Source organism: Babylonia areolata, chromosome 24, assembly GCF_041734735.1.
Source record: "Babylonia areolata isolate BAREFJ2019XMU chromosome 24, ASM4173473v1, whole genome shotgun sequence".
Taxonomy (NCBI): domain Eukaryota; kingdom Metazoa; phylum Mollusca; class Gastropoda; order Neogastropoda; family Buccinidae; genus Babylonia; species Babylonia areolata.
The window spans coordinates 38,659,900-38,677,399 of record NC_134899.1 but is presented as its reverse complement, the minus strand read 5'-3'; the positions used below and the strand labels follow the sequence as shown (position 1 = coordinate 38,677,399).

At 38.2% G+C, this 17,500-nt stretch overlaps 1 protein-coding gene across 1 annotated transcript in view; it reads left to right on the top strand.

Moving 5' to 3' along the window:
- Positions 1-8,297, top strand: part of LOC143298634 (short transient receptor potential channel 4-like) — a 181,033-nt gene extending 172,736 nt beyond the window's left edge. Inside the window, exon 13 of the mRNA XM_076611513.1 lies at positions 7,582-8,297. Coding sequence (XP_076467628.1) covers positions 7,582-8,297 — 716 coding nt within the window. The remainder of the gene's footprint in view (positions 1-7,581) is intronic.
- Positions 8,298-17,500: the final 9,203 nt, after the last annotated feature.

Sequence of the window (17,500 nt, the reverse complement as noted above, 5' to 3'; positions counted from 1 at the left end):
GATTTCACTTTTTGTGCATGTGATGACCGTTACCAAGATGCAAAAGCGCGGCTGACTTGTTGTGTGTGTGGTAGTGATGAGACTGAAGGTGAATTCAATGAATGATGATGTCTCCATTAGTACATGCTGTTCTTGAAGAATGGAGACACAAGATTGGTGATGCGATGTGGCGAGGTGACAGAACACGCGCGGGCCAAATAACTGTCTGGAGATTTGGAGACCTCACTAGTGCCTACACGTCAGCTTACATGCGTTTTGTCTGCGTTACACGTTTCACGATACATCATGTCTGTGTTAGTCTTGCATATGCTGTGGCATGCTTTTAATATATAAAATAACCTGTATTTGTCTTGTGATAATAGAAGAGGAGACCCATGCCCAGAGTCATCCATGGTGACCTTAGTACTAATCCAGGGAACACTAGATAACAGCAGAGTAATTGTTGACATTGCACCGACAGCATACTAAAGCGTAATAATCTTTATCTTGCTGGTATTGTTTTGTTGTTTTTTTGTCTGTCAATATTGGAATCAAAATTAGGGCCTTTGTTTAATTAAGCGATCACTACTGCATTGTTTGTCATGGACACTGTGTCTCACAATACACCGTTGTTCCTTTTTTTTCCACGTGTTGCTCATGACATTGGCATTCCAACACTGTTCTTTCTTTCTTTCATTTTTTTTTCTGAGTTCGTTGGAGTTCTATGTATTTCCATGTTGTTCTCATCATCTTTTTTCCACTGATCCTGTTTTGTTTTTATTTTCTAATAACAGAAATGTTGGATTTGGAATGACTGTTATAAAGAAGGTGAAAACTCTTCGATGGGTTGGATTGTTATAATTTCATTGTTCTCAGATTCTGTTTTGCTCTTCTGATCAAATTGTGTTCAATAAAGAAAGGAAGACGATTGCTTATTCTTTTTTCACTGCTGTGTAAGTGTTGTGCACAGCTTGGTTGTTTAAAAGAAGCACACGTTCTGATTCTTTGTTCAAAAGTGCTGGAGTGAAATGTGTTCCTCTGACACACGCATGTTTTGTTTTTGGTTTGTTGTTTTGTTTTGTTTTTTTCATGGGGTGAATTTATTTGTTAATACTGCACAGAGACCATGTATCATGGCACTAGGATCTGGTGGATGAAATGAAAAGAGCATAGCCCATCATTTTGAGGAAAATGTGTAAATCACGCATCACGAAAGCATTGTTGCATCATATACAGCATATACACATCAGCTATCAAAATGCATTTTGAAAAGATACAAGAATCTCTCTCTCTCTTTCTCTCGCTCTCTCTCTCTCTCTATCTCTCTCTCTCACACACACACACACACACACACACACACACACACACACACACACATACACACACACGCGCGTACACGTGCACATACACGAACACACACACACACACACGTACACACACACACATACACATACACAAACACACACACACACACATACACATGCACATGTGCACGCACACGCACACGCACAAAAAGTACACGTTCTCTTGGTCTGCAGTTAGTGTTAGTGCATTTTCTTAACAGTAAGTCTGTACTCACAAAGCGACAAATCAAACAATTAAAATCAACTGGAGAGGTCTTGGCCTGATCAGAGGGAAGTCAGAAACAGAAGCATATCGCATACCCAGTGGCAAAACCTAGGGAAGGCAGAATCAAAACGTGTTACACATGCAGTGGTTTTGAATTTGAAATGACCTGTGAAAATTGAGTGTTCGCTTTCAATTAAAAACTTGGCCAACAGAGCTTAATTGCAATGCTTTCTTCTCATTTGTTTTAACAGCTATCCCAATGAGAAAATATTTTCAGATCCATGTTTTGGTATTTTTCGTTGTGGGAAAGAGTTTTCACAGACAGTAGAATTTTTAAGATGGGCTCAATGAATGGGGTGGGTGGTTGGTAAAGCTCGAATCGGGTGCAAAGTGGTATCCAAACAATCGCCCTGTTATTTTAAAGAGATTGCGATGAACCTGCTTTCCTGTTGTCCATTGAGGAATGTAAGCCATGGCAGCAATAGTAGTCATGTTCTCAACGTTTATATGAAAAGTAATAATCAGAATACTAAGCTACTGCTGCTCATATACTCTGCAAATTATTTTAGGCCAAATTGATAATGGTATTAAAGTTCGGGACATACTGCAACACCGCTCACAAAGAATGCTTGAAAGTATTCGTACACCAGGCGGTAGACGAAGTCTCCAATGATCCATCATTGTGCTGAATGTCTGTGGGTTTGTTTTCTTGTTGTTGTTTGTTTTTGTTTTTGTTTTTTTGCACCATTCACCTGCTTCGCGTTGTTTTCTAAGCACTCTTTGCAGCCCTGTAGAGCAGAGACAGACAGACAGTGGACAGTTCTGCGAGATGTTCCCTCCCTTCATGCTGACGTCACTGGTGCACGCGCGTGTTATCTGAATGGCGTGTGTGATGAGTGGAAAAGCACAGTTTTTGCTGGTTTTACCATCCCTTTTGCTTCCTCCTCCTCCTCCTCTTCCTCCTCCTCCTCTTCCTGCAATATGCCGAGCCCTAGGATCCAGAGGATTGTGTCCAGCCCTTGCAGGTTCCAGTCCCTAGGGATTGCTTGGTCACGTGACAGACTGACCCTCCACGCCATTGGCGCGTTTTAGACCTTCTGGGAGAGCCAAGGTAGACAACCATAGCTTCCAGGTATTCTAGTTTGTAACCTCCCTTTGTTACAGTGACAGGTCAAACTGGCAACTTCATTTTTTTCGGTGTTTAGTCGTAGCTTTTAGTTCGTAGAGTGGAAAGTGTTATGACTTTAGAACAATTGTATGGGCTTTGTCCAATTGACGTAAATGTTTTTGTTGTTGCACAAACTAGACAGGGTTTTGTACACAGTAAACAGAGTTATGTAGTGAGGGCAATATGGGTAATCTGTTCCTAAAAGAGCTTACCAGATGTTATAACTGTTGCATTCATTGAGCCTGTCGAGAAAAATAATAACCGATGACTCAAAATCACGTCAAACAGAAATATGTAAATACGTAAATACCAGTTACTCAAATCACATCTAAGAGAAATGTATAAATATCAGTGGCTCAAATCATGTCAAGTATAATACATTGATGAAAAAAAAATAAAAAAATGACGAGCACAAAATAATAAGAAGTATAAGAATATTACGAATGATAGTAACGACTTTCCCTTTATTCCATTATTTCGATGTAAATCGCAACAACATGCGATCCGGTTTATACACGACGATCGTTAGAATCAGATCGATGGGTTTTTATGGAAGCTTGTAGTTTTGAAAAATAAAATAAAAAAAGTTTGTGTGTACACTTCAAGTTCGCTTTGATTTGCACGCGGAATTATAGAATGCCAGTTTGACCTTTTTTTGTAAACATTGTAGATGATATTATTGTTGTTATCATCATTGTTTTTATTATTATTATTATTATTATTATTATTATCTTTGTTGTTATTGCTCTTGTTTTTCATAATACTATTATTATCATTGTCATTTCCATTGTTGTTGTTGTTGTTGATATTACTGTTACCTTTACTGTGTTTGTAAGTATATGTGTCATGAACTTTGTAAGTATATGTGTCATGAATTCCACTTGTAGTTATTTAATCGGCCCAATTGCTCTCTGTTGGCTTTCAATCTGTTGGATTCTAATCATTAGTTTGTCGGCTGCCAACTACTAACCAATTGTTATCAATCCTTTTAATGAGTTCACTGTTGACTACCCTTTGCATATTACATTTTTTACAAATGTGAGCCTTCAAACAATATTACTCTTTTCCGCAATAATTTTGCTGTTTTGAAAGTAATGCTTCATTATGGATCAAGATTTTTTAGCAACTTATTGAAGGTTGGTTAGATGTCTATTTTGATGTTTTTTTTTGTGACACAAAATTCGGTCTTTTTTTTGTCTTTTTTTTTCTTCTAAGCTCTTTTCCAGCTGGCGTGATTATAAAAAAGCATTCTTTTACTGTCAAAAACAGAAGGGGGAGGAGGTGAAATATGTCTATTATCGTCTGTCGTACCCCCGAAAACGGAGTATTGCTGCCTACATGGCGGGGTAAAAACGGTCATACACGTAAAAGCCCACTCGTGTGCATACGAGTGAACGTGGGATTTGCAGCCCACGAACGCAGAAGAAGAAATCTGTCGTAAATATATCACCTGATCAAATCATAATGCACAAAATGCGACTTTCAAACTAGTTTGAGGGTAATATATATGCAGCTTCTCATGTCTTCAAAACGTCAAAACGAAAGACACAGTTTTGATAAAAATGAATAGAAATAAACAAGGAAAACAGAAGGAAATTTCATGAAAAAAAAATCAAAATTTTTTTGCCATTCTGCACACTCTCGGCAACATACATGTATATATATATATATATATATATATATATATTGGAATCAACATAGAGACCTTGATGTCATACTCATTAAATCCCAGTAGGGATAGTTAAATTCCAGATAATATATCTCAAAGGTTTTCGAACAAAAACCGAGCAATAAAGATCTGTTAACTTATCAACCAAACCGAACGGTTGTTTTGAAAATTGACTTCATTACATTGCTGGAAAACCTGATAAAACAGTGAAACCATTGATGTAACAAAAGAAATTTGTTTAAGAAATACATTGCGAATCTCTTCTTTTTCTTTTTTTTTAATCGGTATTAAATTGAATACATTTGTGACTGGGCAGAATTTTGAAGGATAGAAGGAATAAAAAGAATAAGAAGAAAAGAAAAGCAATGAAAAAGAACGGAAAATGAACAGTAAGCAAAGATGTTACATCCAGTCACCCGTTCCTAAATCTGTTGGCAGACAAAAAAAAAAAAAAAAAAAAAAAATCATCATAGCCTTACAAGTGAATTTCAAACGTAGATTAATAAAGTATGTTCGATTTCGATGTTCATATTTGATCTAATCAACCGACTTCTTGCTCTGTTTAGTGATCGTTAGGCATGGCGTGATCTCTCAGCTTTGGCTGCATGGGCATGAGCATCATGTCTTTTTTTTTTTTTTTTTTTTTTTTTTTTTTTTTTTTTTTTTAGTACAGTGTGCATGTCAGTTTTAATTTGCACCTGTCAAACACAGCATCTTCCGCTTGTTTGCTTTATGTGTTTGTGTACTTTTATTTTGCTTGCATGCGCTGCATCCGTCCAGATTCTTATATGTGTTTGCTTTGTATGTGTGCTTCTCCTCACCCTCACCCTCACCCCCACCCTTCACGCCCCTTTTTTTCCAAGCTGTGCCAGCGATATCAGACACTTTTACAGAACTGCTGCCAAAAACAATAAAAGTACGAGTTTTATTTTTCAACTGCAGTAACAAGAAATACATTGTTGTCTTTGGATAGAGAGTTTTCTATCACTTCGCTGTGTCTTTCTTTGTCTGTGTGTGTGTGTGTGTCTCTCTCTCTCTCTCTCCCCTCCAGTCCCCCAGTTTATAATTCACACACACACACACACACACACACACACACACACACACACACACACACACACACACACACACACACACACCTACTGTATATTTATATTCACACACACACACACACACACACACACACACACACACACACACACAGATATATATATATATATATATAGAGAGAGAGAGAGAGAGAGAGAGAGAGAGAGTTCGACACACACACACACACACACACACACACACACACAGATATATATATATATATATATATATATATATATAGAGAGAGAGAGAGAGAGAGAGAGAGAGAGTTCGATAGATATAGATATATGTACACACAGAGAAAGAGAGATAGATAGATAGATATAGATATATGTACACACACTTTCGTATTATATTCTATATTCGTTTGCTGAAAATGCTCTTATATTTCTTTTAATATATAAGAATAATTCTTGTTGTTTTACAAGATGTGAATTCAATTTTTGATAATTCCACTCCTCTAAAATCGTAGACACGTGTTTTGAATTTACCGTTCTTATGGTGGACCGAAAAAGTTGTAACCTGGTATTGTTCTGTTATCTGTAACAGAGTGTAATCGTTTTGTAAAATTGTTGTGACAACCGAACATATTCTGCCTGTTGTGTTTATCATACAATGATAATATATATATCAAAAGCCATGTGTACGATATCCATTGTAAGAATATATTGTGCTTCTGTGGAAATGTTTGCCAATTACCAAGTTTTGCATGATGATGTCAAATTGTCATGACAGAGAGAGAGAGAGAGAGAGAGAGAGAGAGAGAGCGTGTTTTGCAGTGTAAGGTCTATATTATTATTTTTATTATTATCATTATTATTATTATAGCTTCTTATTTGTTTGTTTTATTATTCATCCATTCTTTTTTTTACCTGCCTACTCATCGGTCAAAATTATGCGCGAAAACTATTTTCAATAACCCCAAGGCAGAAAATGTGTCGTATAAGAGATATAAAACGATGTTTCGCCGTTCTGATTTTTTGTAGCAATGATTATGCTTGTTTGATCACAGATGTGACAGATGTTAATGTTCTTTTTGCCACCCCCTTTCCCAGTTACCCCCCAAACCCCCCTCCCTACCCCTACCCCACAACTCCCTCCCCCCTCACCCCTTCGCCCCCTACTCGTTTTTGTTTCCTTCTCAATGCTTGATAACCATCTCAGATTTTTTTTTTCTCCCCAGTTTTCTTAAACATAATGTACACATCAGCATTTTTTAAATTAGATTGGCATGTCCATTGTACCATAAGCACTGAAATCTATTCGCTCTAGCTTGGCCCAGCTAAGCTTCCCTATGCGTTTCTCAGTCTATGATTAATGATGCAGTTTCTGTGTGTGTGTGTGTGTGTGTGTGTGTGTGTGTGTGTGTGTGTGTGTCTGTGTCTGTGTGTGTGTGTGTCTGTGTGTGTGTGTCTGTGTGTGTCTGTGTCTGTGTGTGTCTGTGTGTCTGTGTCTGTGTGTGTGTCTGTGTGTGGATGTGAGCCTGTGTGGATCGTTGTATGTGTGAATTAAGCTGAATACAGAATGCATTCTTTTACAAATAATAATGAAACGTTGAACTAATTCAATTATATGGCTGCTTTGCTCACTTCTATATTCATTTAGTCATTAAAATGTTGCAATTTTGCTCTTTTTGATTGATTTTCCTTTTATGTTATCCATGCCATTTCCTATTATCTTATAATACAGCTTAACATTGATATTAACTTTGGCTAGCTTAATATGCATTTCAATTGCTTTTATCTCGCAAAATACAAATATTGATGCTTAGTTCTTTCAGCCAACTATATAACTATGTGTCTCCCTGCCCTCTTTCTTTCTTTCTTTGCCTCTGTCTCTTTTTCCTTCTTCCTCTCTCTCTCTATATATATATATCTCTCTTTCTCTCTCTCTTTCTCTCTCTTTCTCTCTTTCTCCCTCCCTCTATCCCTCTGTTTATCCCTCTACATCTCTCTTTCTCTTCCTTTTTCTTTCCCTCTTCTCACCTGCTATGCACGAACGTAAACCATATCAATCAATACAATGCCCTCCTACCCCAATACATATACTCACCCCCTTCTCTCTCTTTCTGTCTGTCTGTCTGTCTGTGTGTGTGTCGATGATTCAGATCGACGCCTGTCCCGCAAGAGGAGCGTCATGGCCCTGGACCGCCTGAAGAGGTCCTTCTCCTACCAGCCGGGGACTCCCGTGGAGACCTTCATCGAGGGGCTGAAAAGCTCCGCCGCCCACCGCATCCTTTCCGCCTCCGACCCTGGAGGCTCCAGCTTCAAGGAGGCGGACGTCACGGTGGAGAAATTGGCCGGTTGCGTGCGCCGAGCTCCCAGCAGCCTGATCCCGGAAACCATCCCGGAAGAAGAAGCGGAACGGATACGCCGAGAGTCGCTGAAACCCGTCAACGGGGGTCTGGTCGCCAGAACGGACGAGGAAGAGGAGGAGGAGGGGGAGGAAGGAGGAAAGAGGGGTGAGCTAGGAGGAGGAGTAGGAGGTGTACCTAGAAGAGGAGGAGAAGATTCGAAGCGGAAGCACGACGAAGGTTTAGGAGAGTCACTGGACCGCAACTCTGAGCACAGTGACCTGGACTCCTTGTCGAGAGGGGGGACAGTGGTGGAGGAAGAAGAGGAGGGGGAGGGGGAGGAGGAGATGCAAGCCGGCACCGGAAAGCAGGTTCCATCCTGCTGCCCTTCCTCCGCCTCCTCCTCCTCCTCTTCTCAGCTCCCTGTCTCGCCCTTAGATTCGTGTCCGGATGGTAAGGACTCCTCGCCTGAAGATCCAAGACTCTCGTTTCTGGATCCGTCCGTGGCTAAGCGTGTCACTTTCATGTGACCTCTCCCTCTCCCTCTCTCGCCTGGCGTCTGTTTCTTATGGACTTCGTCTTGCAGCCTGTGTTATGTGTGTTAGCCGTTGCGGATGGTTTTGTGTTGGAAGGACGGACCAAAATGAGAGATTCACCTTGACAAAAGGACTTGAACCTATGTGATGTAGTTAGGCATTGCAGATCACCAGTAGCTTGTGACGTGTTGGCCACCGACGTGATTTTTTGGGTGTCATGGTGGATGAAATTGGTGTGCGAGACAAATAGGAGCTAAGAAACATGCCAATTGTTATGATGATAGTACTATAATTAGCGACTCAAGTATGGTTTCACAAATGAACTGGAAAATCAGATGCAAATTTTGTTGTGGTTTTTTTTTCGGAATCCGTTGATTTGGATTTGTCTATTTTGGATAATGTCGACACCTGTTTCTTCTGTGTTATTTATTTATCTTTTTTTTTTTTTGCATTTTCTTTGATTGATTGATTGATAAAATTAGTTCAGATTATTTTAGTATATATTTGAATGTTCTGAAGCTCTATTCTTTATTCCATTTGTCGTTTATTCGGTGTGTTGTTGTTTTGGATTCGTTTGGATTTTTTTAATAGCTTTATTTGCTTATTCATCTATTATTTGTTTCTTACATTGCTTTACTAATGCGTTTATTTATTTGTCTGTTCACTCTTTATTACTTTTTTTTTTTTTAATCTTCATCCTTCTTTGTTGTTCTGGTGGATATATTTGCGAACATACTGCCAAATATCTTTTCCTCCGTACTCTCGTTTACTCACATGTAGAGCGTTGTATGACAATACTTCCCGCTGGCGGATTCAAGATTATCATTCTATAATAATTATTGATATGTTATATATTGATTATTGATCAGTGATGAAAAGCTGCGCGCCCTCCACACGACCCCTCCCCCCGACCGACAACTATTGCAATGGTTATTGTTGAACGGCTGCGCATGTTAGCGATTTTCGCTGTTGGCAAAAATCTGGCGTAAAAGGAAATGAATGGGGTTGCAATGGACTAGCACTGAGTAAGAGTGGATGCTATCACTAACAATAATTATGACGTGGAACCAAATTGGTCTGAAATGGGGGTGGGGGGGGGGGAGTGTATAGGGTGGGTGAGTGGTTAAAAAAAAAAAAGGAAAAAAAAAAGACAACCAAACAAACAAACAAACAAAAAAGACAGTTTCAATAGAAAAACCAAAACGAAAAAGAATCAACACGTAATTGTGACGTGTTTATTTTTCGTGTGTTTGTTTGCTTAAATTTTGTTTGTTTGTTTGTTTGTTTAGGCGTTTGTATCTTTCTTCTGTGTTTCTTGTTTGTGTGCTCTGTATTGTCTTTTGTTTTTTTCAATGTTTACTTTATGTGCGTGTTTGTGTTTTATGTTTATTTTTTTGTTTTGATTTGTGTTTGTTTTCAGACTCGAGGTGTGTAAATCTTCTCTCTCTCTCTCTCTCTCTCTCTCTCTCTCTCTCTCTCTCTCTCTCTCTCTCTCTCTTCTTTTTTTTTAAAGTCTTTCCTTGTTAATAATTATAAAAGGGTACTGACTAAGACTGGACAGGCTGTTTTGCACTTCAATTCAGATTCTCTCGTCTCGAATCAGTACAGTGGATTGTTCGCCTGTGGTTCGACCAGAATATTTCGCTCTCTTTATTGATGAACCCTTTCGGTACACACACACACACACACACACACACACACACACACACACACACAAGTGGTAGGAACCATCATAGGACAAGATAACCCTTGTCCTTTCATATAGAATGGCACCAAACAGGAAAAAATAAATTGAATAGATTTTGGTGCTTATTGTCATCATCATCATCATCACTGATATCAGTAGTAGTAGTAGTAGTAGTAGTAGTAGCAGTAGTAGTATTTACAACTAATGCCAAATTTCCGTGTGTCTATACTTCACAACCACACAAAAGTGTTCTGTTTTTGTTTTGTTTTTTGGTTTTGTGTGCGTGTTTGTTGTTGTTGTTTTGTTGTTGTTTTTTTTGGGGGGGTTGTTGTTTTTTTGTTGTTGTTTTTCCGTTTTTTTAACTGTTCGCTCGCACGACCAGTAGCAGACGTATCCAATGCATTAAAAACAAAAGCAAAAACAAGAAAAATAATAGTAACATTGTCCCTGGTTTCTCTTAGCGTACATTCCGTTCGGATCTATCGTATCGGTAAAGCAATGCCAAGCGCCTGACACGCTTTATAAATACATAAACAGGAAAATACCTAACACAAGACAAATTGCCAAGGCAACTCAGATAAATAAATACTCCACGACATGGCTCTACATGCACAAAATGGCTGCAAGCAGTGATGTTCCTTGTGTCAATGTCTATGCACAAATCTGACACGCCGGTGTCGGGGGAAAAAAATCAGGCTTCCAGTGGGGGGAAAAGCACCCAAAAATAAATATCCCCAGAGTTTGTTTGTTTTTTTTTTGCCAAGGGAAATAATACCACTCTCGTTGGATTTTTCCCCCTTGTGGGGGAAAAAACACTCCCTGCAGGAAATCAACACACAGTTCAAGCAGGAAAAGACAAAGGCTTCCAGGGGAGAAAAACTGCGCTTTGTTAGTGATGAATATGCATGCCTGTAGTTGTGTGTTCTTTTCATCTGTAGCTCTACAACACTTCAAAGTAAAATGAGCAGAGATGTGCGGGGTTTTGTGTGTGTGTGTGTGTGTGTGTTGTTGTTGTTGTTGCTGTTGTTGTTCTTTGTTTGTTTGTTTGTTGTTTTGTTTGTTTCTTTGGGGTTTTTTTGTTTTGTTTTGTTTTTTTTCTTTCCTTGGGGTTTTTGGCTGTTGTTTTGGGGGGTTTTTTTGTTTGTTTGGGTTTTTTTTTTGTTTGTTTGTTTTTTTTTTGGGGGGGGGTTGTTTGTTTGTTTGTTTGTTTGTTGTTGTTGTTGTTGTTTTGTTTTGTTTGTTTTTTTTGGGGGGGGTTTTTTGTTGTTGTTGTTTTGTTGTTTTTATTGTTTTTTGTTGTTGTTTTTTTCAACTTGGTCTTGAGTGAGAAACAATGTGAGTAGAAGTCATTTTGTACGGAATTGTATTTATGCTGAAGCAAATGTAATTTCAAACACTAACCGGGATAGAGGAAGATTTTTTTTGTTTGTTTGTTTTTGTTTTTGTTTTTTTGTTTGTTTTTTCTCCTCGGAAAAGAACACTCCTATAGTGTTTACTTCTCACAGTATTTTTTTTCCTAGGACACCAGCCAAGAATTGTTGAGATCGACATAGCTTGCATTGCATCATGTGCACATCAGGGATCTTCTTCCTTTATTTATTTTTTTAATTTTTTTTATTCTTTCTTTCTTCTTCTTTTTTGGGGGCGGGGGGTGGGGGGGGGGGAAGGGGGGTGGTTGTATTTGTTTTTGTTATCTTTGATCTGTGCATGTCTCTGCCTGTTTGCATTGTGCCAGCAGGCAATGAATTGATTGTGGACAACACTATCATCAACATACATTCACACGTGAACAGAGGACATTTTGTGGATGTTCGTGGGGTTTTCCTTATGATTTTAGGATGGGAAACTCGAAAAAAAAAAAATCCCTATTACACAAATGAGTAGAGGTTTTTGCTGTTGTTGTTGTTGTTGTTTCATTTACTTTGTATTGTTATTTTTTGTTTGAGGGTTAGCGGCGGTTCTTTATATGACTGGGTGGGAGAACGCCTTAAACGCATCTAAAAATTAGCAGTTTTAATTGTTATCCTATCTGTAAATGGGAACAACGCCTTAAGCACAACGCGTAACAGAGGGTTTGATTGCTTGTCTGTTTGTTTGGAATGTTTGTGTGTGTGTGTGTGTGTGTGTGTGTGTGTGTGTGTGTTTGGTGTGTGTGTTTTGGGTTGTTTTTTTGTTGTTGTTGATGTTGTTTGTTTATTTGTTTGCTTTAATTATATGACTGGACAGAAATACACACCGTAAACACATCTGCTAATGATGCATAGAGCTTTTTTTTCTCTTGTCTTTGAACGGAAACAACACACGCACGTGAATATAGCTATTTTTCATGACTTTGGGCGAACAATATGGCGATAGATAGATATAGATGTGTGTGTGTGTGTGTGTGTGTGTGTGTGTGTGTGTGTGAAGAAAGGAAACCCCAAACCCTGGTGAAGAAGGGAAATTTTATATTATTTATTTAATCTGCCATTGTTAATATGCACCTTTTTGTAGCAAGGTATTGTGAATGATATGTGTAAAGAGATTGGTCCTTCTATATTCACACAGTGAATGCTGTTAATTTAAATAGTGAGGAAAATTAATTATGCACCTTCCAAGTTCTTGTTCCTTCATACGTAATTACTATAACTTCTCGCGTGTACAGAGCCAAAGCAGGACAGGTGTTACGACATTTTATTTGTCCATGAAATATAGGTTTTCACATATCATATTAGATGTGAACTGACTCATGTTGAAATGTTCAAACGACTGTAGGCCGTGGTTTGATATGTTGTTGTTGTTGTTGTTGTTGATATGATATGCCACACAAAAGCACATCTGGAAGTCTGGCACGTTGACAACGTTTCGTGATGAGGGAAATATTCATCTCTTGTCAGGAAATGTAGCTGAATCAGATCTGTAACGTATTTACCTATTTCACAAAGTCCATTTGTGATAATTATGATTCCGTAAAATCAGTAACATTTCATGAATCATTTGCTTCATCACACCTTTTTTCGGGGGGAAAAATTATTACGTTGTTTAATTCTACATTTCTCTCGATTGTTCTTTCGTTGGATCATTAGGTCAGTAACTTTGGTATTCCTGTTCGTTTTTCCTGAATATTTCATGACAAAATATGCTTATATATTCTTTTCAGTGATATACCTCCCGTCGTGTAAGAAGAGACAAGAATTTCGCATACAGTTAATCCATTTGTAAGGAACTCGGAAACGATACAGTTCACTGTCGAGTGGCGCGGGCCGACGTAATTACTGTCGAGCTTTTAGAGTACAATACCTGTAGGCCAACGATAATTATGGTCAGGTCAATCTATCCAAAGATAACCTGCTGCGGGGAAAGAGTACACTGAGACAGATTCTCCGATCATCAAAGGGGTGCGAAAAGGATAGCCTACCGATTCGAGAAACAAACGTCTTTGTAATAGGATCAATGCGTACACGGGTATCTTCAATGAAGAACTGAAGCCTTAATTAAGAAGGAAACGCCGGATATGCAGATTGTAATGTTTTCACTGTGCACACACAGCACCCAGACCATTAATTTAGATCTTGGCTGGACCAAATGGCGTTGAAAACCATCCTCGTAATTTGATTTTTTTTTTTAAACTGGTATACCATTGTATGAAGTAATTTCTTTTTGCACACAGATCAAACGCCCAGGATTTAACAATTTTGTCCACGTATAGATCAAGGTTGTGGTGACTGAATTATCGTCTCTCTCTCTCTCCCTCCCTCCCCTCTCTCTCTCTCTCTCTCTCTCTCTCTCTCTCTTCTTCCCTCAACTTTGATATTCTTAAAACTAATGCTTCAATGACCTTGTGTCCCTGTTTCGTTTTTCTGTACCGATTGGTCAGAACAGTGGCAACTGATATGCATGCCAATTTTTCTCAGGTTAAGTTTTAGAAGTTTTGGATGCAACACACAACACGATGTTTGTTAAACTTCTATCTAACTTTTTTGTTTGTTTTGTATTCATTTATTTGGGCTTTTGCGTTTATTTGGTTTTCGAGATTTTTTTTTCTTCTTTGTTTTTTTGTTTGTTTGTTTTGATGTTTTTTGTTGTTGTTTTTTGTTTTGTTTTGTTTGTTGTGTGTGTGTGTGTGTGTGTGTGTGTGTGTGTGTGTGTGTGTGTGTGTGTGTGTGTGTGTTGGATTTTTTAATGATTTTTTTTTCTGATGGATTGGTTTTTGACAAGTGTTCATCATCAACGTGGCTCCTGCAGTCAACCAGACAACAAACAACGGGAACTGAACATACAGTGGGGATGTAAAGTGCAGAACAGGATATGATGGAGGTAGGACCGAGGAGGGTCCGTGGGGATGTGTGGAAAGGTAGAGGAAAAGAATTGCTCTTGTCGAATGAACTGCATATTCGCTAACAGAAGATAAAAGCAAGACAGACTTCAATAATCTGGATCTGGCATGGGGAAACACAAGACGCAAGAAAAAAAAAGCTGTTTTATTGACTTCAAACATTTGACGAATTTTGTGTGCGAATGTGTGGCATTGAAATCTGTGACATCAATCAACAGCCGCTCCACACCTGAAATTCACGGAAAAGAACAGATTTATGTCTACCCTGATCTTGAAACAAACTTGCACACCCACACCCACACACACATATATGTGTGTGTGTGGTGTGTGTGTGTGTGTGTGTGTGTGTGTGTGTGATATATTATGTGTGTGTGTGTGTGTTCATATATATATATATATATATATATATATATATATATATATATATATTTATATATATATATATTTATTTTATATATATATATATATATATATATATATATATATATATATCATGGGGAAAATATGGGTGGCCCTGCACTGTGGCGACACACTCTCCTTAGAGAAACCAACCCGATTTCCACCCGGAGAAATCTGTTGTGACAAAAAATAATACAATTCAATACAATACAATAAAGGCAATACAATACAATACAATACAATACAATACAATACCATGCATCCCCTGTTAGTCTTCACGCTTAAACTGAAGACATTGAATTTACATGAATGCAGGGAGACTGGGGAGGGGGCAAAACGTGTCCTTTTGGGAAGGAATGGGACACCATACATACACACGATGTCCACAGCCTCAGCTCAGGACGTCACAACATCAGCTAACACACCGCGTTCCAGTTACTTCCCTTTGTCCGTGTCATGTGAACATGGACACAATCCCCAAAGGGTGGGTCAGTTTACATGGATTTGTGATGCAAGCAAATGCTGTAGAAATATCTTCTTACTCCACGAGAGCGAACCCAAATAAAAGAAAAAATGATTAAAAATAAATAAGTAAAATAATCCGTTTGTTTTGATTTTGAGTTTGTCTTGTTTTGTTTTTCATATTTTTTTTAACCCCAAGATATCGCGTGTGGAAGATCCGGCTGTTCCTAGTTAACTCGTATGGTTTACAAATGGGCTCAGCCTGTAACAGGTTCGTCTTGCCATGACCATGAATATCATTACCATCATCATCATCATGCGGGAAAAAAAGGGGGAGGGTAAACTAGAATAGAAATGCTATAGTTCAAATCTATATTCATGTCAAGTTATTTCCCCCGTTTTAAGCTACTATTCCGAGGAAATGACGTAAAATCACAAACAGGACTGCAGTTTTATATGGTTGTTAATGTTGTTGCTTTTGTTTTTAGTTTCATTAGCATGAACTTGACTCAGACTTTCCCCAGGAAGTTGTACAGTTCGAATCTCGGGAGTATTTATTTGTTATAGATAATTTATACGAGGGTCATTCAATAAATAAGGTGAATGTTTCGGTATAAGGACTTCTAATACAGATAGAAGCTTACTTTTTTTTCTTTTCTTTTTTTTTCTTTTTTTTGTTTTACTTCTTTTTCACATGGATTTAATGTGTTTTGCAGATTAAAAAAAAACTTTGAGAGTTTTGGCGATTACCAAAGATGGCCGACCAAGAAGCATGCTCCAGGATTGAACAGCGGTCAGTTATCAAGTTTTTGGTTGCTGAAGGGTGCAAACCGGTTGAAATTCATAGGAGAATGTCAACTGTGTATGGTGCCACATGTTTCAGCCGAAAAAATGTCTACAAGTGGGCTAAATTGCGTTCACGAGAGGCACGAAGTTTGAAAGTGACGATGAAGTCAAAAGTGTTGTGAGCGACTGGCTGAGACATCAGTCCAAAGATTTTTACGCTGAGGGAATACGGAAGCTTGTGCACGGATGGGAAAAGTGTGTGACAGTGCTGGGAGACTACGTTGAAAAAAAAAAAGTAAGCTTCTATCTGTATTATAAGTCCTTATACCGAAAAATTCACCTTATTTATTGAATGACCCTCGTACATGATCAGATTTCTTTTTTCTTTTTTTTCTTTTCTTTTTTTTTTCTATCAATCTGCTATTTCATTTATTTATTTTTCTATTTGTGTTTGTTTACTTATTCATTTATTTGTATTTCTTTCTTATATTCATTTGCTCTTTTTTTTCCCTTTTTTTTCTTTTTAAAAAAATTAATCTGTTTGCTGTTGTTTGTTTGCCTTTTACCTCTTGTAGTCATCCCATGGTTTATCTCGCGCTGTGTGTTTTATCGGTGCGAAATGTTTTCCGAATTATTTAATTGATTAAAATCTTAGCTAGTGCACGTGTTTGTTTGAAGAAACTTGACTTAATCATTGTAACTGTGTCTGATTCCGGAATATTGTTTGACTTGTGATGATGTTCAGAAAAATTCACGCACAAAAACTGTATCATGAGAGAAACGTGTTTGTTTTAATTTGTTTGTTTTTTGTCTCTCACATTCTGTCTGTTTTTATTTGTAACCATTTCTCTGTCTCTGTGTCTTTGTCAGTCTCTGTCTCTCTCTGACTCTCTGTCTGTCTGTCTGTCTGTCTGTCTGTCTGTCTGTCTGTCTGTCTCTCTCTCTCTCTCTCTCTCTCTCTCTCTCTCTCTCTCTCTCTCTCTCTCTCTCTTCGTCTCCTTCTTCCTTTTCTTCTGCTATCTCTTCGTGTAACATTATTTCTTACTCTTTAAATGTTTGATCCCAAGTTCTTTCGATTCGAGGTGGGCTGGAGTGTAGGCTATCTGTGTCAAGCGTAGAGTGTGACGTTTCTCGTTGATTGTGCTTCCGTGGAGATGTGCCCAGCGGTGGTGGGTTTTTTGTTGTTGTTGTTTTTTATGTGTTTTTTTGTTTTGTTTTTCCCGAAAAGTGTTTGGTGAATTCTGATTCAGCTTGGACCACTGGGTGCAGAATGTCCAATTATTATTGACAATGGACCACTCTCATGAACTGCATGTATCCCTCGTGCAAGTTCACGTGATAAACCGGCGGAATTGATATTGTTTTGATAGATGGAAAGAGGTGGACGAAGGAATTCGTTGTTTTATGATATGGAGGATAGAAAGTTCTTCTTTTTTTTAATGGTGTGAAAGAATAGAGAAAGCGAATCGTGCTGACATGAAATGAAAAGAAGAATGGTATGGCATGACTTATATTATGTCATGGTTTTCTTGTGATGGTGTCTGTATA